The sequence below is a fragment of the Gambusia affinis genome, linkage group LG03 (genome assembly GCF_019740435.1).
Source record: "Gambusia affinis linkage group LG03, SWU_Gaff_1.0, whole genome shotgun sequence".
Taxonomy (NCBI): domain Eukaryota; kingdom Metazoa; phylum Chordata; class Actinopteri; order Cyprinodontiformes; family Poeciliidae; genus Gambusia; species Gambusia affinis.
In genome coordinates this window covers 28124473-28150590 of record NC_057870.1, presented here as the reverse complement: position 1 = coordinate 28150590, position 26118 = coordinate 28124473, and the positions used below count along the sequence as shown (strand labels likewise).

Sequence of the window (26118 nt, the reverse complement as noted above, 5' to 3'; positions counted from 1 at the left end):
ATTATTATTATTTACATGTCTAAAATATTTGGAAAAACAGTTCTAATCTTGGTGTCACAAAATTTACCTAATGGGATTAAATTGGTCATAGTTCATCCTCTAATTTGTGCAGACGAATAAAAAAATCCATGGTAATTTTATATATCGCATAATTTTTCCAAGAAGTACAACTTTCTTAGCCTGTTGCTGAGCAAACATGAATGTGATCAAAAAAATTAGCCCGGGTAAATCATGAAACGTCCTGAGGAGGGTAGTGTTTGTTTTAAGGTGGCGCGGCGGATGGCGAGCACGTGAAACTGCGGGAGAGAGCAGCGCGTGAACGCCAGGGACTGAGACGTGGGGTTGAACACGCGGGATCTACTTCACGTCCAACTGGGGGAACTCAATTAACTCAAAAGTTATCGTGTAACTTTAAGTTCCTTCCAACAATAAAGGCCTCCTTTCAGGGCGAATAGAGAGTCCACGGTGCCTCCTTAACTGAGTGCTGGCACTTCAGAGTGGGGAGTGCAAAGGAGAGGGTCAGAAAGACTGGTGGGTGGGGATAAAGCCCTTTTGGGAGTGAGGGGGGGAACTGAAAAAGAAAAAAAAGAAAAAATCACGTGTTTGGAGATCAAAGGAGATCCGCTTTGTAGAGGAGGAGGAGGAGGGTGAGAAAGAAAGAGGGAGGGAGACAGCGAGGCAGCGTTCAGGCAATGTAATTGACAAGGCTCGCAGTGGTGAAATAAACACGCTTCGGCGCAGGGGCTCAGCTTTTATTGCACAATCCCAACTCCCTTTTTTTTCTTTTTTTTTTTTTTTGTGGAGGCATCGCCCGCAACGACTACACCTGATTCCAATTACCTTCACCCGATTAATTAATCCGTGTGAAATTATGTCCCGATCGGCGCAGATCAAGCCGGCAAGATGATGATTTTCCCAAGGAGAGGCTCGACTCGGGTACCCGACTCGGTGGTCCCGGTGATCTGGCTGCTGGCCGCTTCTCTGGGCGCCGTTCTCGCCAAGGATACAGCCTTTGTGGAAGTGGTGCTGTTCGAGTCCAGTCCCAATGGGGATTATACTACCTACACGACTGGCTTGCAGGGACGGTTCTCCGAAGCTGGAGCCACTATCAGCGCGGAGGGGGAGATCGTTCAAGTACGTGTTTTTATTCTAAGCTCCTCAGCAGAACCGGGCGACACCAGAATCGGGCTGCAATTTCACCAAGCTGCCCTCTATAAAACTTTTTTCCACAGTGGCTGTGGGGGAGCTGACAAGATATGTTGTGTGTGCGTATATATGTGTGTGTGTGCGTGTGTGTGTGTGAGAGAGGATGATTCTAAAGCCTGCAAGCATATGCGGTCACAAGATGGCTCCTATCTTGTGGAATTCATTCACAGGGAAAACATGCTCTTGCAAGTTATTTTGTTTGATAACTGGTGTGCACTTTTCAGTCATTTGCGCTGAAATAGTAGCGGAGGTTTTTTTGGTAACAAATCGCGGAGCGCTTCGAAAAGTTCGTAAACTTTCACCGAACAGGTTTTACGTGTATCTGTACGTGTTTCGCAATAGCAGCAACACTACGCGTATATTTATGCGCATGTTTGACTTTTGGGATCACGTTCTAATGCACATTTTCGCGTAAAATTGTTTTGCACACATGATCGCTACCAAGTTCCAAACATAAACCTTAATTTGTACTTTGCCAAATATAAAAAGGCTTTATTTGCCCACATGAAACTTTTTATATATTTTTTAAGCTGTTGCATTAAAAAAATAGTATCTTTCATACAAATATGTAATATTTTATTTCCTGGACCCTAAACGCGTCAAGTGCACTTGGCCGGCGCTGCATGTGTTCGGATCAGGAGATCTGGGGGGAAAGATGGAGCTTTTCCTCGCTGCAAGGTGTTTATTTGAAGTTTTATGGGCTAATTCTTTCCTAATCTGCTTGGCTACGGACTACAGGGCAGCACGGAGTTCTTTTCTTGTGCAGTGCCAGGGCTTTTAATGACCTTAAACTTGATAGAATCATGAAGTGCACAGCTCCTTCAAATTCTTTTTTCCTCTTCCCCTTCATATTTCCAAGCCTCTTCTGGGTAATGCATATATTTAGTTGCCTTTAAAACCAAAACTGCAGTAAAGTTGATCTCCACTTACAAAATTATAGAGACAAGTTCTCTTTTAGTTTAGGGTCAGTTTTCTGGAGATGAAACTCAGCTACCACTGATTTGTTGCAGGGAAGCTGCAGAAATAGAAGCTAAACATGCATTTTTGAATCATGTTTGACTTTAATGCATCATTTGAGGGATACTGGGTTGTTGCATTGCTGCAAAGTGTCCACCATGACACATTTATCCTCTTCTTTGCTCATCTACATCATTTGTACAACTCGGCATCTTCTAAATGCGTCCCTACAGTTTTGTTTTTCTCCAAAGAGCCTTTGACGTTCGGAGAAAGCCGATATGTGGTGATCAGAGGTGGGGATACACAGTGATGGTCACTCGGCGCCACTGCATAACCGCACAGCCATGCCGGACTTCAGCTTTACATCAGAACCCGCATCTATTTAGGTTTCCTTTCTTTACAAACATAGCTGCTGACCACTTGGAGATGGCTTGGGCTGTAATGAGCGGCAGCCCGTCCAACGCAGAGCAACTGTCTTAAATTTCTTGTACCTTGTATTCTGCCAAAGATTTTTTTTTCCCCCCTTTTAGGTTTTTGAGCCGGAACTGGCAGTAAATGACAATGTGGAGAACATAATTTTTTAAAGACTATCGTGTTCTATAGCGTTACAGAAACATTCCTGTAAAGTTTCTGGAAATTGTTGTGATGTTCTAAGAAATGTAATTATGTTAAACCAAATATTTAGGTAGTATTCAGTTATCAAGTGTGACCCCTCAGAACCATAACATTGGGTTTGTGGAGTATTTTGGTCTTCTTTTGCTGCTTGATCAGAACCCTGAGCAGGTATGGGTTCTCATGGGCTACAGACGGAGTTGGGGGGATTAGAGGGGTGTGTTGGCTCTGTTCCTGAGTAAAGATCCAACCACAATCACCACATGTACTCTCCCAACTCTCCTTTTCGAATTCCCTGAAGTTAACACAGCCTCAGCTGTGCCTGAAGAGTGCGAGAAGTGGCACACGCTGCCAGGGCCAAAAATAATAAATTAAGTTAATTTGCTTTTGCTCTCTTTCAGAGGGTCGGGGTTGGGGAACACGATGATGTAGATTTGGCCCCGGTGCCAAAACCCCAGGCTCCTCCAGCCAGTCCCTATGTTGCCACAGCTCAACTCCATAAATCACTTTAAAGCATCAGTGTCTGCGTAGCAACAGGAGCTAAACGGCAACTTTGACTGAGCTTTGAATTTTTTTTTTCCCCCAATAAAAACATGGTGGAACATCTCTAAATATAGATAGTTGTGTATGTGTGTTGCCTCCTTTTGGAAAGAAAACCCCCAAAAAAACAGTTTAAAGCGCTTCTTTAGTGTCTTGGGAAATGAAGAAGCAGCAGTTTTGTGTCAAGAGTAATTAAATAGAGAAGCTTTAATTTGGAAACTGGATGTTTGTTCATTTGATCCACTAAAGTTTACTCAGCTTTTAATACTCTGCTTTCCAAATATATCCAGTCATTGCACTTGATCTTGTTTTGCATTTCTCACATTACTATCACAGACGTCTGTGTGTTTTATTGGGACTTTATGAGAGAGGCGAACACAAAGCAGTTATTGATTTTGAAGCGGAAATAAAATGATGCATGCTTTCACAATTTTTATTAAATAAAAATTGTAGGCGTGCATTTGTGTTCAGCGACCTTGAATAAAAACATCTTTCACTGCAGTTACCAATGTAAGTCTTGGCTTACCAGCTTTCCACATTTAAAAACTTCAAAAGCAAATGGAAAATTCCTGAACAACATTTTTCTTGCTCTCCTTTGGACTTGGGTCAAGGATTTGACTAGGCCGTTTAAAAACAATAAAGTGTTTTGGTCATTGTAGCTCTGCTGTATGATTAAAGTTATCCTGCTTGTGTCCTCTCACAGCTCTTTTGACAGAACAGGACTAATTGCTGATCTGTCAGTGGATTCTCCTCCCTCAGATGTGGATCTCTGCTGCTTCTTTTGATTTTGCTTCATTGCGTTTAAAGCTCAGTTTAGATGAACGGCCGTGCGATGATTTAGAGTTGTTGCATCACTTTTCTGTTCCCAGGTGACTGACTGACTCTCTGAGATATTCCAAACTTGAAATATTGTTTTATAACCTGATCCCGTTTTAAACTTCCCCACATCTTTCTCCCTGACTGGTCTGCTCTGCTCTTTGGTTTTCGTTCGTGAGATGTTCGTTTCTTAAACGATGTTCTTCCTCACAGAACAGCTGAATTTATGCTGAGATGAAATTACACACAATGTTTACAATTTCTTCTGGAGGAAAAGCCAGCTCCTCTGGATTTCATTTAGGGGCTTCAGGTAAAAAGGGGCAAATTCTTTGTCGTCTTCCTTCATTACACTTATGCACCATTTTGTTTTGGTCTGTCACATTGAATCCTATATTAGAAATTTGTGTAAGTTCAAAGGGTTTGAATTCTTTTGCAAGACACTGCGTTTTCTCTAAACGCTGCTTTTTCTCTAAAATACAAGTCATATTTAAGCAACATTTGGATGATTTATGAAGTAGCTCTCTGGAAGGTTCTGAATGGGACTGAAGCTAACGATTCTGAATATTCTGATGATAAATCGGATAAAACCAATGACATATTAAGAAAATTTTTCATTTATCTTTTGAGCCTTTTTCATCCAATATTAAAAATACATTGAGATGCAAATGAATAAATATTTCAATTCCCTTTCAAATAAGAAAATGTTTTATTGCCTAAAATGCAGTAACGTAGCATTACTTCAGTGAATTTAAACTGGGTGAAGCTAAAACTTGAGGAAGTCTGGGTAAAATATTTACAGACAAGTGTTTTTCATCTTAAATGCAAAATGTGTGTATATTTTATATAGCTGTGGCTCAATTTCTGGTCTGTGTTGGCTTGCATCAAATGGCCTTTTTTTGAATTTGTATACTCCAGTTAACGATGAATCAATTGCTAAATTATTTGACAATTATTTCAATATTCGGGATTGATCTGATTAATTGTTTCAACCCTAGTGCCCAGGACGGACATTTCTCACTGCTTTAATCCTTCTCCTCACTGCCGACAGCTCCCCTGATCCATACCGCTTCGCAGCGAAGCGCCATCTGCCATCATTCCTGCGCTCTTCATCGCTGCGCCGCTCTGCTTGTCGCCGGGCGACCTGCAGATGCACGAGCTCACATCTGCCTCTGATTTCCAGCGGAGCTGTGCTTGTCGGCGTGCGACTGAAGAAGCCGGGACGTGGCAGGGGCACGCAGAACTCCAGATGGAACTCATAGCATCGTCAGCCAGAACCAGAGGGAATAATGTGGCTTTTTCCTGACTTCCTGTCTGAGAGGACAGAGCATCCCTTGAATCTTGCTTCAAAAAAACAAAAAAAACAAACGCTAACCCGATGTGGCTTGTGGAAGTTTTCTCAACTTCCACAAGCGGTTTGACCTTTGAACTTGATCTCCTGATGCATCTGAAGTGCCTGCAGCCTTTTGTTTCCCACTGACTAAATGTTCAGGGGGGAAAGTGTTGGTTTTCAGTTGAGACAACGATGCGCTGGAATACTGGAGCTCCTACCTTGCAGTTGGCAGGGCTTGTGTCGCGCTGCATTTAGACTATAATGAGAGCTTTAGTGGTTTAAGGCATCCAGCGCGCGTTCTCACCGCAGCCTGGAAACCCCAAGAGGCTATAATGGGGCCCGGGCCCAGACAGTAGGTGCCCCGGTTCGGGGCCACTCCCAGCGCCAAAGCAACAGTAGCAGAGTACACAAACGCTGGTTTCGAAAGGTTGAAAGCGACGCTCCCTACTTTTTTCCAGTTATTGGCTTGGCGGTTGCAGCTGTATTTTAAGTGCTATCGTCTCTTAACCGCCACCCTGCTTCACTTTCATGTCTCAGCCAAAATAATTTGAGGCTGCGTTTCTCCTCTTTTTGGAATAGAACAGACTAAACTGTTTTTCTCTGTCTCTTGCTGAACACCCCTCTCACCCCCTATCCTGCCCTTTCCTGCACACCGTCTCGCCCCCAGTGTGGTATTTAAAATGTAGCCAAAAACTGTTACGCGTCCTAGACTGAAAGTGGATGATTTCAAGTAATGTTTACAAACCAATCAGCTAAGGCTAAGTAGCCTCTCAAACTAAGTTGAGTCCTTGGAAGCCTGTATATGGAAGCTGTTTTACTGGCAAATGTTCCTATCTACTCCTTTTATATCATTTCATGTTACTTAGGCAATGACAACAGGAAATACTTATTTAATTTTTGGTTGAAGAAATTGTGTACTTCAACACGATTATCTGGAGCATTTGTGCCAAAGCCTTAATCTAGTAGCTGTTTGCACATTCACTTCACAGTTGAAGAGTTTCTTTTTGAAACTTTACTTGTCTGAAGGCAAAATAAATTAAAATACATTTTCCAATTAAGATATTTTGATTTATCGTGACTGACGGGGCACTATTAGGCTGCTACACTTATGTAATAAACTTCTGAGTATATATAAAGACATGTACTGATATTTTACCTTGAGTTGTTTCAATGAGAGGTAGACGATGCACTAAGGTGTGGGCTAATTCCTCTGCTCTTCTTTGCTTTGTCTGCATACCCACGCCTGATTTCACTCCCTGCCAGCAGCAGGTTCTGCACAGTAATGACACAAACTGGGTGCAGAAATGATGTGGCATAATCTAAAACTGCTTATGCTTATGGTATATTATGTATGAAGCTATGGGTTTGGCTTACTAGAACATTTTCTATAACTGATCATCACAGAGGGATTTGTATGTGCAACAGGTGCTTACTCTTGAGTCACCAAGTTGTTTGCTTCAAGACTAATTTTTTATTTATTTTTTTAAAGTAGCTAAACTTTTTTCAACAAGTTTCTAAGTTTATTGAAAATAGCAAAAATGTAAATGGGTGCGGGGGGTAAGTTAACACCAATCACGAATCTTCGAAATTATCATTTATTTACTTGGGATAGCATTTTGTAATGAGAAATAATTAAAGCACTCTGAAGAGCTGGAGTGTGGAACAATTAATGTTACAACAAGAATGTGAATATACAAAGACATAAACTAAGAGATGGTGTCAAAAGTAAATAAATCATACCAAAAAGACATAAAATACTCCATAATGGGAAGAGTGCTGCAGTGTATATCATTGTCGATAGGAGTTTCTACAAACATCAGTGATCTGACTGTCTCCACCAACAATTAGGTTTATTTTGAAGTGAGGAAAAAAGAAAATTAAAGTTTTCTTTCTTTTTTTTTTTTTTAAACAAATTGAGAGGCGGTGGGTTGGCATATCAGCGTTTTCTCCGTTTACTGGTGAAACTCTTTGCACTTTTCTAATCTTTCTCAAACTCATTTTCCTGCCTCTGGCTCTTTTGATCTCGACTTCTACACCTGTGTCTCTAGGCCTCACTCTCTCCCCGTCTGAGGCCAGATCTACCTAAAACGAGTGCGTGTTGGTATCGGTGGCCCCAGCAGCGACGGACTGACTGGCCGAGCTTTCATGTTGTCCGACCAGCTTTCTCTCCTCTCAGGGGACATCTGCTCCCTCATGTCACTCCCCTCCTGATCCAATATTGATTATGTGTCCAAGTTTATATGTCTGAGTGTCTTGTTTCGTCCCTCGATGCTTTTCTGATTAGGAAGCATTAGCCAGTTTGCCCAGAGGTTACACATTTTTCTTGGGAAAGATGCTTGAGAAAAGCATCTACTTGGGTGGAGAACTGTTTTATCTCTCTGTCTTCTGTTTTTTTCTCGGGTGGCTTTGAAAACTCACTGACTGACTGGAGTCCTGAGTGGGATTTTGTTTTTTTCTTTTGCGCAACGCGTGGTGTGCCTTCCCTTCGTTTTATGAAACGGCGCTGAAAGGCACAGTCCATCCTGACATCCCACATTTTTATCCACTGACACACGGGGTCTGCAGAACAAAGGCTAAAGGGTCGAGGGTTATAAAATGACAATGCTTGTAGTAGCTCATCCAGGCAGAGGCATCCTTTTGTTGTTGGTTAGGAATGTGCTGACTAACTGAAAGGCCACAATGCCAACTGCCTCCTTTGTTGAACTTTTTTATGCCAATGGACTAGAAAGGTAGGTGGACAGAAGGGCAGGTTTCCTGCTTAAATGTTCCTTATTCTGCTTATTTTTAGATGTTAGTTGTCTCTCTGATCTCTTTGTTTTTGTAAAAGAAGAGCTTGACTTATCAGAGATCTTCCTTACTTACCCAACTCCAAGAACACTGGGTTCAAAGTTCTGTCTTTTGTGTGCATCATTGCATATTGTGCAAGTCCACCCACAATCTTGCTATTAACGCTGGTTTAATGTTCAGGATTTTGTGAAGAATATCACTTCAGTTTCCTATTGCAACTGGTTGTGCGTGTTTCTTTTTTCAAAGGCATCAGAGACGGTTCTTCTTTCATCTTTTCGTAAATGCATTCCTTCGCAGCTGTTGCAGATGTCATTAATAGTATTTCAGTCGATTTCAGGTGAATGCTTCTGGCCCAAAATGCTAATATCTTCTCACATCCTAGACCCCTCCTTCTGCCTTCTCCTTATGCATGTCTGCCTGTAGGTACAGTGCTTTCCAAAAGTTTTCATACCCCTTGAACTCTTGGTTTTCATGTTAATTGTTTTGCTTACAAACTAAAAAGATGTGCTGTGCATTCATGTTCATGCTCTTAAAAAAATCTAATTGCCTTCACTCATGTAATTACTAAATATAGTCTGCTTTCCACACTGTGAGCATTGTGCAAACAATGTTCCATCCATCATCCGAAAATGAAAAGACTATTGCACAGACGTGGCTGCCCATCGAAAATGACTGATGGACCAATAAACAGCCAGCAGGCTTATGGTAACTGGAGGAGTTGCAGGAGAAAACAACTGTTAGTCGTGTACTCCCAAAACCTAAGGAAGAATGCCAAGAAGGCGGTGTACGTTGAAAGAAAGTCACTACTGGAAGTTTGCTAGAAGCCATGTAGAGATGCAGCAAATGTGGCAGAAACCAGTATGGGACATGCAAAACACCTCATGGAGGTTAAGTAAAGATAAACATCACTTTGAAGACATTCTCCCCAACATGAATCATGGTGTTTGCAACTTCATGGTTTGGTCAATCAAGAGGAGTTGGACTGTATGAAATGCAGGAAAGGGAAAGAAAAATATGAATCTGAAGTGAAGTTTCACTTTACGGTAGGAGCAAAACAATCAGAGCTTCAATGGATCCTTTTAGCCAGGGGTCAAACTCCAATCCTCAGGGGCCGCTGTCCTGCAGTTTTTAGATGTACCACAGGTACAAAACACTGGAATGAAATGGCTTAACTACCTCCTCCTTGTGTAGATCAGTTCTCCAGAGCCTTGCTAATGACCTAATTATTCTATTCAGGTGTGGTGCAGTAGAGGCACATCTAAAAGACGAAGGACTGCGGCCCTCAAGGACTGGAGTTAGACCCCTGTAATAAGCACATTTAATTTCCTGTCAAAGTTCAGCTAGAAATCCAATTGTCAACTTTGTCAAAACTTGAAAATTGATGGTTGCTGATGTTCTCCATCCAATCTGACTGATCTTCTGTTATAGAAATAAGACTGGACAAAACTGGAAACAAAGTATTGACTCTTGGTGGTTGGATAGAAAAGCATGCAAATCTCTCACTCATGCAAAAAAAATCTTAAACCATGTATATTCATTTATTATTCATTAATTTGATGTGGTTTGTCAAATAAGAACCTTAGAAAATATTTGTGTGAAGACTTTAGTGGTATGAATATTTTCACAAAGTGGTAAAGCAGTAAAGAAGAACTAGCATAACATAATGAGGCCAGAGGCATGATGGATTGGACCTGCTTGGTCAGATGAGAACAAGCTGGGTTATCGCTGCATGCTTATTTTTTCTGCAGAGTGCTGTACTGTAAGTCTCCTGAGTAATGAGATATCGCTGCATCTTTCGTGGCTCCTGCTCTGGCAATAAGAAAGTGGGCCAGATTTTCAATATAAAAAAGGTCTTTTATATTGTTTCTGTATCAGGGGTAGCTACTTCTCAAAACACAGGGGACACATGACGTTTTTTTTATTTTTATAGGGTTTGTCTTTCCTGAAAACTATTTAAAAAAGGCAAATATGTTCTCTTTCTGTGGTTTCTGGACTGAGGGTACAGTATAGGAAGAGTATCAAAACTACTTTCCTTCCTTCCCCTCTCTCTGTCGGCGGCCCTGGCCATGCCGCTGCCGCCGCTGCTGCCACTTGCTCCGACTCCTGGACCCTGAACAGGGAGGGGCCTGTGTGGCTGGCTGAATAGCTTGCCGGGAGTCTTGCCGCTGGTGTAAACCACATGAATGCGCTGCCTGAGCAGATAGTATCAGGCGAGGCGGGGAGTCCTGGGAGGCCACGGTGCTCGGCGCAGTTCCGCATGCTAACATCAAAGGCAGAACCAAAAGGGGGGGAGCGGGAGAGAAGCAGAGCGAGGAAAGAGAGAGTGAGAGAAAAAGGAGCGAAGGCTGGGCCAAACTCTTCAAAGACCTCTATGACTAATACCAGCGTTGATATGCGGAGCTGCAAAACTGAATGATGATGTAATTGCAGGCCTTTGAGCTAAATCCACTCCCATAAAAATAAAGGTGGAGGTGTTGGTTATAAGCAAGAAGACGTACCCATCTAGTGTTTTTAGGCTTTAGGTCAGATAGTTGAACATATCACTCTATTGCTACAGGTTTGCATAGAAAACTTTGATTCTAGTGGACATTTCCAAAGTATACATCAGCTGAAACTGCATAGTGTCTCTGCAATGTTTATATAGAGCTTCTGTTTGTGTTTGATAAAATGTGCACATCTACTTCCCCTGTAATGTGTGCTAAGCTAAGCGTGACCACAGATCTTTGTAAACCGCCTCCAGCAGGCTGATAACTCAGTCTGCTTCCCTGATGGCACAAAAAGGTGCTTCATATTGGATGCTGTTTTGCTTTCAGAGATAATCTATTAGCTATTTGCATACCTTTGCACTTGTTTTTCTGATCCCTGTTTGGTGATTGTGCTTCCTTTATGATGTTTAACTGATGGTAAACACCTGCACAATCTTTCATTTGAAGTTCTGTATCCTGGGTTAAATTTGGAAGCCAAAGCTTCCAGCACAAAGCCTTTGTTGCAAGATGAAGAGACCCCCTTGTTTCCAGCACAGTGAGACTGTAGCACTGGTCGGCAGGCGCAGGATCGTCCAACTAGTTGTTTTTCCTTTAAAGTTTGGAGACGGAGCACAAATCATACGATGTACGGTTTCAAAGAACTGATTTTCTTAATTATAGCTGCTGCGATTTGCAAATGTAATTCCTAAATAACTAAAGTTAAAAAAAACTTTTGCTTTGTACTTGTTAGAAATGTACCCGTCTACTGAACTGAAATTTCTAGTACTTTTTATTTAGTAGAAAATTTCTTTACATTGTCATAGAAACATCATCAACCCCATTTTATTATATTTGCCATATTTGAACCTCCTAGTAGATATTTATAAAACTACGTAGCTGCATTTCCTTACAGTAAACTAGAAAACTCTTGGAATTATATTCTATTTGATGCATGTTGTGATACGAAAAATACTGAGATTTTCAAAAATGTACTTGAATTCCACCATAAGTCTGTTGATCTTGTTGACGAATGGAAATCGTACCTCTATTTGAGGCCATTACAAGTACCATATTTGTTTGTGTGTGTGTGTATTTGAGATTTATTGTTTTTTTCCAAATTTAGTGATGACAATAATATTAGTAAATATAGCAATGACTGTCACTTGCGATACATACATATTTTCATATTTTATGTCTTTCTCATCTGTGCTTCCATCACTATGTAACCTTTAGCATTTTGGGCAATGTCATTAGTGTCCAGTGTGAGATTCTGTCCAACTGACTTAATATCAGATACACATGAAAAATACAAATTAAATACAAACACTTGAAATGTATTAGCCAACAACTATTAACCCCAAACAGTCTTTTGTTATATTAATATTGCACACACTGATATTATGATAACAATATGTTAATGATGTATTGTGTAGCCCAAGCACAAAACAGTGTAAAAATGCCAACAGACAGCTCCATTTTGCACCTGGAGAAAGTCAGGGAGGAAATTATTAAAAATGCAAAATTATAAAATTCCAAAAGGATGAAAAGACCAATATGCAAACTCGACATGTGTGGCAAAAAAGAAAGTCGGTCCAAATGTAATGCACAGCTTTGTCATAAGCATTGATTCTAAATATTTACATATTTCTTTTTTTGTAGTACTTTTTATCCATACTTTTCAGCCATGTGTATTGTGCAAAACATTTTGAGATACTGATAAAGCTCAAAGAATATTACTGAAGTAATCGGTGCTCCCAAAAGAACATTTTGACTTTTCTCTAGACTTTGATCAGTTTGCCTAATCAATTTGATATTTTCCATCTAATACATTGCTTTCTTGTACTTAATCATAGCATAATTCATTTCCACCTTCTAAACCCTCATGAAAAGGTCAGGACAGTAACTCCTGTCCAGCTGTGGCCATTTCTTTGTCCTTGCACTCCATCTGTTTATATTACTTTATTGCCCATTACAGCAGGTCACTGAGTTGAGTGACAACAGGAAGGAGTCATCATATCTTAATGGGGGGCACATATACGGTGCACTTCATCATTTGTGTCGCTCTACTTCCAATTTGACACACCTCGCATTTATCCAGGTCCATTCCTCTGTCGCATGTCTCTGTAGGAGCAGCACTTTTCATTCTTGGCCATTTTTGAAGAGGCTAAGTTATTCTGGGGTGATTCCATGGGCAGTTTGTCCAAACACACTTGGCTCTCTAATGACAAGTTGTCCCTTGACATGCCAGGGAATGTAGCTTCTCAGAATGCTGTTTTGAGAGGAAGTAGAGATGGGTTTTGAGATGAGGGGAATAACAGAAAAAGATGAGCCAGTTCAGAGCCGACGCTATTCTGTCTGCATCCCACAGGCATGTGCCAAAGTCCAACTGTCACCCCGGGGTGACATGCATCCCACAGGCATGTCGAAGTAAACATCTCTGAGTATGTGGCGCTGACATTTGGACAGTGGCCTCACTTGGAAGGAACATTTTATCCTTCACAAAATATATGTTCAGACTAGATTTATTCAGAAGACATAGTTTCTTTCCTAAAGTTAGCCTTTAGTTTACTTCTAGGGATATTTATTTGTTTACAGTTCTAGCCTAAGCTAACTTTTGATTTTAGATGACACATTTAAATCTTTTAATTGTGTTTATTTGAGTTACCTTTTTATTTAGCTTCTTCTGAAGGCAGCATTTAGACATCTTTAGGTGGTCTTTGTCATTTCTTGAAGGAACCTGTAACCTGTTTCAATGGACCATAAAATTGTGCAAATTGGAATTCCAATAATTAATTAGCTTAATGTAAACACTATTTTAAAAAAAAACCTCACTTTTTTCCCTAGGTTTTTGCTGTAGGATGAGGTGGGTTTCAAGTGTATTAAAATGAGTGTAATTTTTCCAAACTGCAGTGGAGAAACGTTTTTTTTTGTATCATTCGAGTCATGTGATCAACGAGCAGATGTTACTATTGACAGAAAAGACAAATATGATGTCAGAAAGTGGTAGGATGATGATGGCGCAGCATGTTTTTAAATGACTTACTGTGTGACCAAACTTATTCATCTGTGATTTTGTTTCTTATTTAATGGAAATACCCCAATTGCAGAATTGTGTTTTCTGGATCAGTGGAACATCGACCAAGTTCTGCTTCTATTTCTAAGGAGACACGGCTACTGTTGCACCTTGAACCCTCAAAACAAGGTGGATATGGATCCATATGAATGATTTGGCTGGTGTTGTAGCTCGAGAACGTGATATCGTAATGACACAAGCTGTGATATTTAAATAAAATAATGCATTGGGAAGGATACAGTTCACCAGGTGCATAAATGTCCATCAGTTGCCCATATGAGACAGATCACACTTCAATCCACTGTACATTTTAGCTGCAGGTAGAGTTTATGCTTGAAATCATGAAACAAAATTAAATATAGGTGTCAACTCTGTGTGGTCTGTGGTCAAACGTCTATATGATTTGATGCAGTTTGAATTGAAAATATTTATTTGATGCATGTTATATGCATAAGAGGTTTTACCAGCTAGAATCAGCGATATTCAGCATGTGTTTATGTGTCGAACTCTCAGTTTACGCCAGTGAATTATTCTCCAGACCCTTGGAGGTTCTTCAACGTTGGCCTTATCTATAAAAGTGCACACCACCTCTATTAAATCATGCAAGGCCAGAGACCTTGTAAAGATAGATTTTTCTGTGAGGCAATACTGTTTTATGAAAGATTGACTTTAAAGTAAAACATTACTGCTACCTTTGGCAAAAATGTAGGAGAGAAGTAAATATCTAGAGATATGAAAGAAGTAAAAAAGGCATTTCTAGTATCTATATTCACTGGGCATATAGTCGTTTGCCATCATTAGCTCAGTTTTTAGCATTTTTCAAGAGAAACCATCAAAATTTCAGAAGTTGCCATTGCCAGGGCCGGATTTAGGAGGATGGGGGCCCCTGGGCTGGAGTCAGGATGGGGGCCCCTGGGCTAGAGTAAAAAAAAATAAATTATATATATATATATATATATATATATATATATATATATTTGTATGTGTTTGTTTTGTTTTAGAGGATGAGCAGAAAATGACCGAACAGTAAGTTTTGACAACTTACAACTTTAATAAGCCAGTTGTCACAAACTACAAACAACTCTGAACTCTTTTCTAGAAAGACTAAACCACATGTTGGGGTTGAAACTAGAATATGATGCTTGCATCACAAAATAAAATCACTGAATAGTGAACACAAACTATAAAACAGATTGAGTGCAAGAAGGTTTTTACAGAGAACATCTTGAAAAATATGAAGAACAGAATACAGATTTCCGTTTATTAATGACACTTTTGCATTCAACTTCTTTGTAGGAACTCGAACCACAAACACAACCTACATTTACTCAAACGCAAACCAAATAAGAAAACAATACTAAACCCTGAAAAGTTTGAAACTTTGAACCTGTCTTATAATGCAGACATGCACAATCTTTGTTTTGTATCTACAATCATTTAAATTTTTACTTTAATTTAGCAGATAAACTTTAAAAAAGACCAAGTTTGTTTTCAAATTATTTTACAGCCCCATAATTCTTTTAACATAATTTTAACCCTCATGTCAAAAAGTTTTGATACCACTGCTAACCAGTAACACCAAGCCCTTTCAGTAATGAGTGAAAGGGTTATCAGACATTTAAGCCTTAGTCTGATGTGAAATTTGAAAAGTTGCCCACTTTTCTGGATTTTTTTGCTGCAAATTCCTTGACAAGATCGCTGAAGTCCAGCTTTCTCACTAGATCACTCTCAATAAACATGAGATTCAAATGGTTCAGTCTTTCTTGTCCCATTGTGGATCTGAGTCTATTTTTAACTATTTTAAGCTTGGAGAATGATCGCTCACCACTTGCATTTGTGACAGGAAGTGTCAGGTAAAGCCTGAAAGCAATATCCACATTTGGGAAGATGTCCTGCAGTTTCTTTTCCCTAATGAATTGTAAAAGCAATGGAGCAGATGTGATGCCTTTATCACGAATAAAATCTTTAAACTGGACAATTTCCTCCACAAAGTCCATCTCCAAGTCAGCTGAATATTTACTTTGGAGATGAGATGCTTTGTTTCTTAGCTCTGGAACAGTAACACCAGAAAAATTGTTCAGGAAGCCAAAAGTGTTGTTGAGGTTATCATATGCAATATACCTGCGATTGATTTCAGAAAGCAATCTGTCAACAACCACCAAAAAAACACTGGTGGAGAACTTTTGTTGAGCTGATAAGTCAACCTCTGAGGTGGCGCTCTCTCCAAAAAATGGTTTTGGAGTCTTTGATCTTCGACCAGTAACTCTGTAAGCTTGTGAAACTGTTGGAGACAACTTCTTTGCTTGAGACTCAAACCTATCAAATTGATCTCTCAGACCTCCAATGTACTCCCGCAAGGATCCCACCAAATCCACAGCTGTACACAAGTCCAGTTCCACAGACTGCAAAGCTGCACTTGCTTTTTCAAAGCGCTGCAAAATGCAATGCCAAAATGTACACATAAAAGCTGTTTCAAGCTTGTCCATTTTTTTATCAAGTGATCTTGCTTCATTTCTTACTGCTGCGTTTTGGTTTGTGTCATTTACAATATTCTTCAATGATTTTTGAATGTTTGCATAGTTAATATGCACTGCCTGTGTGGCATCTGCATGTGCAGCCCATCTAGTGTTCGAAAGGGACTTCAATGTTTCAATGCGCTTGTTTGCATTAGGCTGCAGTCCATCTGTTACCACCTTCCACCTTGCTGTCGACTTGGAGCAAAAGTTAAATAAATTTTGCACAAACTGGAAAAAATCAGCTGTCTCAAAACAGCAGTTAACACTATAACTCCAACCAAATTCAGGGTATGTGCAGCACATGGAACCCATTCAACTAGTGGGTTGAGTTCTTTCATACGTGCTTGTAGTCCTTTATATACTCCTGACATGTTGGCAGCATTATCATAGCATTGCCCCCTGCAGTTTGCGATGTCAATCCCCATCTCTTCCAAAACTTTGAGTACAGACGCACATAAAGCTTCCCCAGTATGACTTTCAATTGGTAGAAACTTCAGAAAGCGTTCCTGCGAGTGTCCTTCAGGTGACACATATCTTAACACAAATGTTAACTGATCAACATGTGCCACATCTGGCGTGGAGTCAACAGAGACTGAGAAGTATTTTGCCATTTTTACTTCACTCACTATTTCTGATAGAACACGATCACCCATCAGCTGAATAAATTCCTCACATGTTTGGGAAGAAAGATATGAGGGTTTCCCTGAACCTGCATTTCCATATTTCTCTATATGAGACTTCAGAAAAGGATCAAACTCGCTGATTAACTCCAGTATTCCCAGATAATTCCCATTATCAGTTCTTCCAAATTTGTCACTGGCTCCTCTCAGAGCCAGTCCCCTCTCTGCTAAAAACTTGACAACAGACACAACTCTTCTCAACACTTCAGTCCAATATGAACATTCAGATTCAAATTGTTTCTGCAGTTCTGTGTCTATCCTCCCGCTGGCTGCTGCAAGTGAAACATATGTCAGCATTGCTTTTCTATGATGTTCGCTGTTTTCGTGCTCTCTCATGCGTTCAGTTGCGTGCTTCCAGTCACTGAAACCAGTTTCAAAGTTTGACTGAGTAGTAGCACTGGTGAAAATGCGGCATGCAAAACAAAATGCCGCTCCGGTGGATGGAGAGTAGAGCAGCCACGGTCTTTCGACGTACTCACCATTTAACATCTTGCGTTTAAAGTGAGATTTGGAGAAGTGACGCTTTTGATGCTTGTACACCCGTTCTGATGCTTGAAAGCTAACATTCATATTTTGACAGCTCTCCGGTCCTCGCTCAGCCCAGTAAGCTCGCACGGACTCGTCAATTTCCCCCCAATGCGCCGGATCGGTACTGTACGGATCCACAGTCGTCTTTCCATCTGCGGAAGAAGATCCCGCTTCCACCGACTCTGATTCCACAGACGCCAGTCCAGCCACCGACTCAGTCACGGTTATAGGTTCTGGCGGGATCTTAGTGCCGGTGTTAGCATAGCTAAGGGTTTGAGGAGCGGGGGATAATGATGTTTCGGCTCCATCTCCGCTAACAGGTTTAAAAAAGCCTGTCAATTTAGGCATTTTGTTTGTCGCCTCTGTAGCGCGATGCTCTTTTTCTTTTCTCTTCTTTCTTTTCTGCGCTCCGCTGTCATATTTTCGGTTGTCCGCCATTGTAAAATAATATTCCCTTGACGCTCCTCCTCCCCAATGCGTAAGATGCGTCAAAAGTGGACCAATAACAAGCAAGCATTCAAGATGGACGTTTGTCAGAACAAATTGGAACATTTTTCATCGGTGCTGTCAAAATCATCGTAGTCATTGATTAAATTCTGACACTATCCATTCACAAAAATGTAAAACATCCTTCGGGGCCCCCGAAATGCCGGGGCCCCGGGCTGCAGCCCCGGTAAGCCCCTGCTAAAATCCGGCCCAGGCCATTGCCACACTTCAAGTTAAAGGTGGAATGATTTACCACTCCAGTCATTTAAAATGACTAAGGCTCAGTAGAATAAAGCAAAGTCTAAAAACAACAATGTCAGTTAGGATGTATAAAACGGATCAAACATTGAATTTTAAGGATTAGTTAAAATGATGCTGTGGAAAACAGAAATAACTTGACCCTCCACCTCAAACACCAAAGCTCTAAATGTGGGTATTGGCCATTTCTTCCAGTTAGGCTGTGCATTTCCAATTCATTACAACCAGGTGACTGTTTATTAGAAGACACATATTGTTGCTCTACAGAGGGACATTCTGATTTTCTCCATCTTTTTCCCCCACAAAACTACAACACCAAACCCATTCGTTAGAGATGAGAAACTGTGAGGTCCTGTGCCTTAATGTTTTGGATTGTCCACTTCATGTTTACTGGTGTTAGTTTGAGGTGCCTCGCTCCTCTTCAAGTTGCTTTTTTCTTAAGTGCATCATGTTGTAGTCTGCAGTGTGCAGATCTTTGCCATTACGAGAGTTTTTGGAGCAGTTGATCATTGCTTATTCTGCAGATGTGGTCCAACCACTGCACTGCGTGTTCCTTGATTTGTACTTTAATAGCTGGTTTTGTTGGCATCACATTCTCTGATGGTGTTTGTCTGTTTTAGGTCCTGTAGAGACAAACATGTCTCATCTGTTTGAAAAACCTCAAGTTTGTTCAAATCTTGTTGGCGAATGGCCCATGCCTTGACTCCATAGACAAGGCTGGACAAACAACATTGGTCTTTGGGGAGGTTTTGGATTTCTTCTTGGTGTACCATTGGAGAGATGCGAATGCCAAAGCCCAAGAACCAGCTTAGCAGTGGGTTTTCACTTCTGAAGCCTTCTTTTTCTCTAAAGTTGAGCAGAGGTATTTTAACTTTTAACTCTTCAGGTGATTAACGATGAATGAAAATCATGTATTATTAACAAATGTCTCTGCTGGTTTTAAAATAGAATGGTGCAGATGATAGCTACAGGATATCTATAGCCTTGACAACAGCTTATTACAGAATTTTAAAATTTCCTTTTAAAATCTCTGCAGCTGCTTCATGTAGAAATGTTGCTTTTGGTATGAAAATATTTGCACCACCAACTCCGAGGCTTTAACTTTAGGGTTGTGTAGTTTTCTAGAATCTAATATATGAAACAGAATTGAACCATATTGTCTTTCGACCAAACTAATGAAACCTCTTCATAGTTTTTGCTCATACTGACAACATATTTCCTCTGTCACTGTCGGCTTGAAGTTTAGAAATCACTCCATTTTACTTCAAATACCTTCTACTAAAAAATGTGGTTTGTGTTTGCTCAGATAGTCTTATATATGAATTTCTCATCATGCCCTCTGCTTCTCTGAGGTTTTCCGGCATTGCTGCTTCTAAGTGATAAGAGGATGGTGACAATTTTACAGTAGGCTAACTGGCAAGATTCAGTCATGCTTTTATTATTACATCCTCCATCCTAAAGGAAAAGGTTATGACTTTTCCTTTGGCAACCACTTCTGTAGTTGGCTTTTCTGCAACATTGCTTCAAGCTAAGCTCACGGACAGAGGATTTGGTAACGTACTGATGCATGCGTTCATCGTAATTATTGTTTTGCAGAAGCCGAGGTTTGTATTGCCCCAGCAACGAGAGAGGCTCAGAATTTAAATTAGAGTTTGTAGTGTTTTGGGCAAAGTTCTTGGTTGGTCTGAGTCGTGTACCAAAACTTTTAAGTTGTGTGTTAACCTGAAAGGATGGATAATCCTGCAGCTTTCTGTATAAAATCTTCTCCATAAGATTACAGGTTCATCTATTTGCTCGTCATTTCCCTTCCTCTCTTTCATGAGTTGCTTTTTTTGTTCTCTCTGTTCAGTCCAGGAGGGGAAGGGGGAGGATGTATAAATGTGAGACCACACATGCTGTGTCAATGTTTGCTGGAATAATTAGAGACAATGTGGGCCAATAACAGGAGGAGTGCAGTAACCTGAACTCACTTTGTTCTGCCCCGACAGCAACACAAAAGCCATTCAGAGTCCCGCGGATCGGCGGGCTCAGAACGGGAACAACTGCAGTTTTCCGCCCGGCCGCAGTGCGCAGATCCAAGGATCAGCGAGAAAACAGACCGGTTTCCAGGGACTTCGCTTCCTGTGCCAGCTCAAAGTGACGCTGATGTCACTCTAAAGGCTTTTTAAGCACAGCCTGTAAATCCCTGCCACCAACCTCATCCCAAATTAAAAAAAAAAAAAAAAAGAAGTTAAGGACAAAACCCTACCCCTTGTCACCCTTCCCAGTCATCCAACACATGTCCCTGGCTTAGAGGGCCCTCTTTAACTAGAGGATATCCGGCTGCCCGGTATGCAAAGAGCCTGTGGATTCCTGACACGAGTGCTGGAGCTGGACTCAGAGGTGACTTTCAGCATGGCCAAACAACTGTTGGATTAGTGGGACACTTTAAGTTGATTCTGAGCCAATGGGAGGCAGCAAGGCCCAGAGCGGGGCATGCTCTATTTTAATGCTGGCTTGAAAGCATCTCTATTTATTTACATCTAAAACGTGGCTAGGGATGCCGTTAAACAGCAAGCACAGCCAAAAGGGGAAATTTTACTGTTTAAATTAATAAAGAAAAAAATCTTTAAAATTGAGCAGATTTCTGTTCAGTCTATGTTAAGTACCATGCTCATGCCGTGAAGTGGACCAACTGGTTCGTCCCAGCGGTGTCCATGTTGGAAAGGGGACACCGCTATGGGATGCATACATCCCCTGGAGGTCGCGGGTGTCATTGTGGCACCTGTCCCCACCACTCTCAGCTCGTGTCAGCAGCTCAGATTTATTTACATTTTCCTTTTTTCAGTTTGTTCCAGTGCACTGTCAGCTGGAAGCAGTGGATTGGATTGTTCAATCTGGATTCTTGTCAGATGGATAGTTGCTTTGTTTTCTTTTTTTGCTGTTAGTTCTAAATTATGGTTGATTGTTCAAACTTCTACAACATCAGTCAGGATCTCAGATTTCACAACATGGTTTCTGTATCGTTTGAAGACAATTGATTTAGAAACTTAGCTTTTGCTTCCACTCTTGTCATCTTTTTTATTTTCTACCTTCTTTTTCTTCAGTTTCTCCATCCGTCTCCTCCTCCTACCATTCCTCTGCGCTGATGTACTCGCGGCTGGCAATGTGTTCCTCATCACAGCTTGTGTTTCCTCTTATCTGTAGCCCTTTTATCAGCGGCCGCCACACATGCCCAAAAGAAAAGGAGGGGAGGGAGATCCTGGAGGGCGGCTGATATTATCAGCAGGTGGAGATTTCTGAACTGGAGTTCAGGGGCCCAGAGCAGCCAAAGGAGGGCCCGGCCGAAAACGGTTCAAATTAAAGCTGACACAAATTCTTTCAAATTTCTAAATCATCCAAGTATCTTTTTTGTGATATTAGTAGTCTTTTGTATAACATTTCCAGTACCACACTTTGATTTATGATTGAGAAATTAGTATTTTATGTTGCAGTTTTAATTTTTTTTGTCTGGCTGTTCAGATTTATTATTTATCATAATTAGTAGCAGTGCTTTGTTTAAAAATGAGGTCAAATAAATTTCAGTATCAAAACAGAGAAATAAAATGTTTGAAAGCAAAATGCAAACTGTCTATTTTACGTTTAAAAATAAATCAAAGAGCCGAAGATTAAGATTCCTGTGTCTCCAGAGTAAAAAGCTTCTACAGAGTCTACGTGTAATGCATATCTATTATATTAAAATTATTCTCACTTATACAATTAATATGCACTGGGGAAAACCTTTTTGTAACTAACAAAACGATCAACAGATAAAGAAGGAGAGCAGGGATGAAGGGATTGAGCGGTGGGCAAACTAAAACACAGCCTCACAAAAGCCTAAAACGATATCGCTGGTGGATCTCTGGATGCTTGGGATGCCTTGGATGGCTGCTTGTACACTTTTGGCTTTGTCTTTGTGGGGATGAATAGAGGCCTCTGTGGAAGCGTTGACAGGTTTCTCCAGGCTGAGACCTGACTGGCTGGCAGACTAAGGTGCTGGAGCTCTGGAGACTTCATCTCTCCCATAGGGGCAGAAGCCTGACAGGGGATGCTGGTCATCATGGTTCTCCCTACAAAAGGCTCTCTGTTCTCACTTCTTATTATTGTGACATACTTGTTACACTAATACACACGGGTCTAGATGGCAGCTGAAAGTCCACAGGACCAGTTGTATTCCCCATTGTGTTTTTACATGGATATATCAAGAGATCAGTAATAGGTATTGGTAAATATTTTTAGAATTTCTTACCTTGTTGTAAACCTGCCAAAATAAGGAGTGTCCTGAAAATGTGCCTGGGTGCAGCGTCTATGCTGGTGGTGTAGTTCAGGGTACTGATTAAGTTTTCAGACAGACTGTACGACTTCTCCCCTTTTGAAATGTTGGCTTCGATCTCGTGTTTGGAAGAATCTTCCCTGTGAATCAAAAGCCGTGAAACTCGATGTGGCGCAAAACACAACGAGTCTTTAACAACATTGTAGCTTTGCATAGATATTCAAATTATAGTAAAAGGGAGAGTGCACTGAACCTCCCATGGATATTGTTGACATTCTGCTCATTTCTTCCACATATTATGGATTCTGTTCACTTACAGATCCTAACATCTAATTAATACATTTTGTATGCCAGTATTTGCATTTGTACACTTTCAACTGTCTTGTTGCTGCAATGTGCATTACAAATAAAGTTGACTAGAGTTGGTTTCTGGTTTATCAGTGATGCTGAGATGAAAATTTGGATTTATAGACTGCTTAGGGCCTTGTCTGCAGTAAAACAGTTTCTTACCAGCCTGTCTACTTTCCAACCCTTGCCTGTGGTTATTGGATGTAGCTCATAAAATAAAAAATGAGATCCTGAATTGAAAAGGTCAAAACAAACTTTTTCTGCAATAAAGATGAGGTGAGGAACTTTTTCCATAGGGAAATTTAGGTTGGAGCCACTGGTTCTCCATCTAAAAATGAGTTTTAAGGAGGTGGTTTGGTCATCTGATTATTCCTCTCTTTGGATGTCTTCTTCCAAAGAGAGCAGAACCAGAACTTTAAGTTTTTCTTCTCTACCACAGACATATTATGATCTTAAAGAATAAGTTAGCAATTGTTGGTTGTTTTCGTTCTGAACTACTTACTTTCTCAAACTAACGCCAGATAAGTTGAAGATGATGGATGGCTGGTGTTAGTCGGGCTGGACAATAACTCAGTAATAATATATCAATAATGTGATGAACACGTCAATCTTAATTACAATACATCCAATAAAATGTTCAGTAATTTCACTGAACCGCACAGCATTCTGGGGGATGTAGGCAGATGGAAAGGCTTTAACGGGCAGATAATCAAGGTTAGTGGCATCAACTAACTCACTCACTCTTTGGTTACCTAGCAACTGCTGCTGACACAACAGCAGTGTAAGGTTTAGTCACCGTGCCTCATAACTGCTTAAAAATAAAACAAAGGTGTGAAGTGAAAACAGGAAAGGTCACGGCACATTTTGACAGCATTTCAGTAATTTATAACAAAAAACTAATCAATAATTATCAATATTGACTGATGTGATATGCTTATACTGTGATATGTTTCTCAGCCATTTCATCCAGTCCTAGTTTTATGCTTTCCAACTGTTTTTCAACAACCATATGATTCACCAGTTCAGATCGAGTAACATTATCCATAAGGAAGGTGGTTATATTGTTTCAGTATTTCAAGGCAAAAAAGATGGAAAAAAATTGACTGAATTTCAGCATCACGGAAATCCGGTTGCAGCTGACTTTCCAACAAAATTTTCCACAATGCTCATCAGAAGAGCATCATTCTATTTACCAGGTCCAGTTTTTAAAAAATGGAGAAAAAACATTTTATGGATGTTCTCCAAACTCTGTTTGTTTGTTTTTTTTTTTTGTTTTTTGTTTTTTTTGTGCTTTTGGCCAATTTTGACCTTTAATAACTGATATTAGAATATTTGAGAACAACATTGAAGTTCTGAGGGCTATTGCTGTTAATATATATTGGAAATGGAAGCAACACCATGCCATTTTTGAAAACAGCCATTTATTTTAAAATAAAGAGAAAAATATACTGAATTTTGTATCTCATAGTTGGGATTAATATGCTTAACTTGAGTAATATGACTAAAACAGTAGTTACTTGTATATTTCTTGAACAACTAGTTTTTGTTTTTTTTATCATTTGTTCAAAACTTTTAATTTAATTTTTGAAGATGCCCTGGCTAAATGTTGTAAGTTTATTACTTTCAAAAATTTCATTTTGAAAGGTAAAAATTATACCTTTATTGGAGCCACTTTGTTGCAATATGTTTGGCCTTCCTGTCATCGACTGAAAGTCCTTGTCAGGTCTGCTTGTTAACACTTGTATACTGAATTAGTTTGTCACCAGAGTGAGGTGATGAAGCTGGAAATTTGCTAATTTTCTCAACTGCAGGTTTTTCAGCTCAAGGCAGATTCTTACGGGACAAAAATACTGCAACTATTGTTGTCATTTAACATAAAATTTAATTAAATATCAGCATGAGTTGCCCAACATTACTTGTTTTATTTTTTGCTTTTTTTGCCAGGTAATTCTGTTGTATTATGATGCATATTGCACCGTTACATACACTGTTAGACTTTTTATTGTAATTTTACAGTACCTTACTGGCAACACTGTTGCCAGTAAGTTACTGTAATTACCATTCTACAGTACCTTACTGGCAACAGTGTTGCCAGTAAGGTACTGTAGTTGCCATTCTACAGTAACTTACTGGCAACAGTGTTGCCAGTAAGGTACTGTAATTGCCATTTTACAGTAACTTACTGGCAACAGTGTTGCCAGTAAGTTACTGTAATTACCATTCTACGGTACCTTTACTGTCATGATATTTCACAGTTAATTTTTACTGTGAGTGTGCTTTGCAGTTATAACTGCTTTACTGTAAATGTAGTTTATAGCATAAAACTGTAAATGTATTTTATAGTAAAGCTGGTCTACTGTAAACTTGTTTCACAACATAATGTCAGTTTTACTGTAAATTAAAGTTTACATTTTTTAATACAAGAATATTTTACCATAAACCGAAAAATTTCATAAAAGAAATTTTAGTCCAAGTACTGTGAATAAAAACAGGTATTTATTTTCAGCAGATTTGTTGACATAAAATCCATTTATATATTCGCAATGTCATAAAGAACAATGTCACAATATAATATAATGTGCTATAAAACAACAAAACCATAGAACACACTACAGGTCATGTCAATATTTTTTATGGCACATGTATGTATCAGCATGAACGTGTGCATCAAGTACCAGCCATAAACTATTAAAAGACTGACTTTAAAAAAATATATAGAATATACTTAACTTCATTTGAATATGAACTGTATTTCACTCAATATGGACACTTGAATGCATCTGGATCCAATAACAGTAACAATCTTTGCATAAACTTTTCTATTTGTTGCACACTGTACAACAAAAGAACAACTAAAAAAATTGGGCACTACAAATTTTATGTACCACATCAGGTATGCACCAACATGAACACGTATATCATTCAAATGGTGAACAGTCAAAAACCAGCAGAGGCTGCATTGTCAGAAAGCAGTTAACAGAAGCTTAAATGTGCTCTGTTACACAATACATCACAATAACAGTGCAAGTGTGATAATGTACTGTATGGTAGACATTCATATCAATAAATATTGTTATATCAGATGCATTTCCTACATCAGAAGAACTTTTATTCCATTCGTCAAACAAAATCAGTGAGATCCATCTTGTGGAAGCTGAACTGTAAAGAATAAGACAGACGATGTGGGAGGTCATGAGATGGTCAGGAAGTTATCTACATTTTCAA

The 26118-nt window shown here is 39.8% G+C and overlaps 1 protein-coding gene across 2 annotated transcripts in view; it reads left to right on the top strand.

Annotated features, from left to right (window-relative positions):
• The first annotated feature begins 366 nt into the window (after positions 1–366).
• Positions 367–26118, top strand: part of znrf3 (zinc and ring finger 3) — an 82142-nt gene continuing 56390 nt past the window's right edge. The window contains exon 1 of one of the 2 annotated variants that reach the window (XM_044112434.1): positions 367–1134. In XM_044112434.1, coding sequence (XP_043968369.1) covers positions 904–1134 — 231 coding nt within the window. In that variant the 5' untranslated portion in view covers positions 367–903. The remainder of the gene's footprint in view (positions 1135–26118) is intronic. The other variant, XM_044112433.1, reaches the window with a different exon arrangement.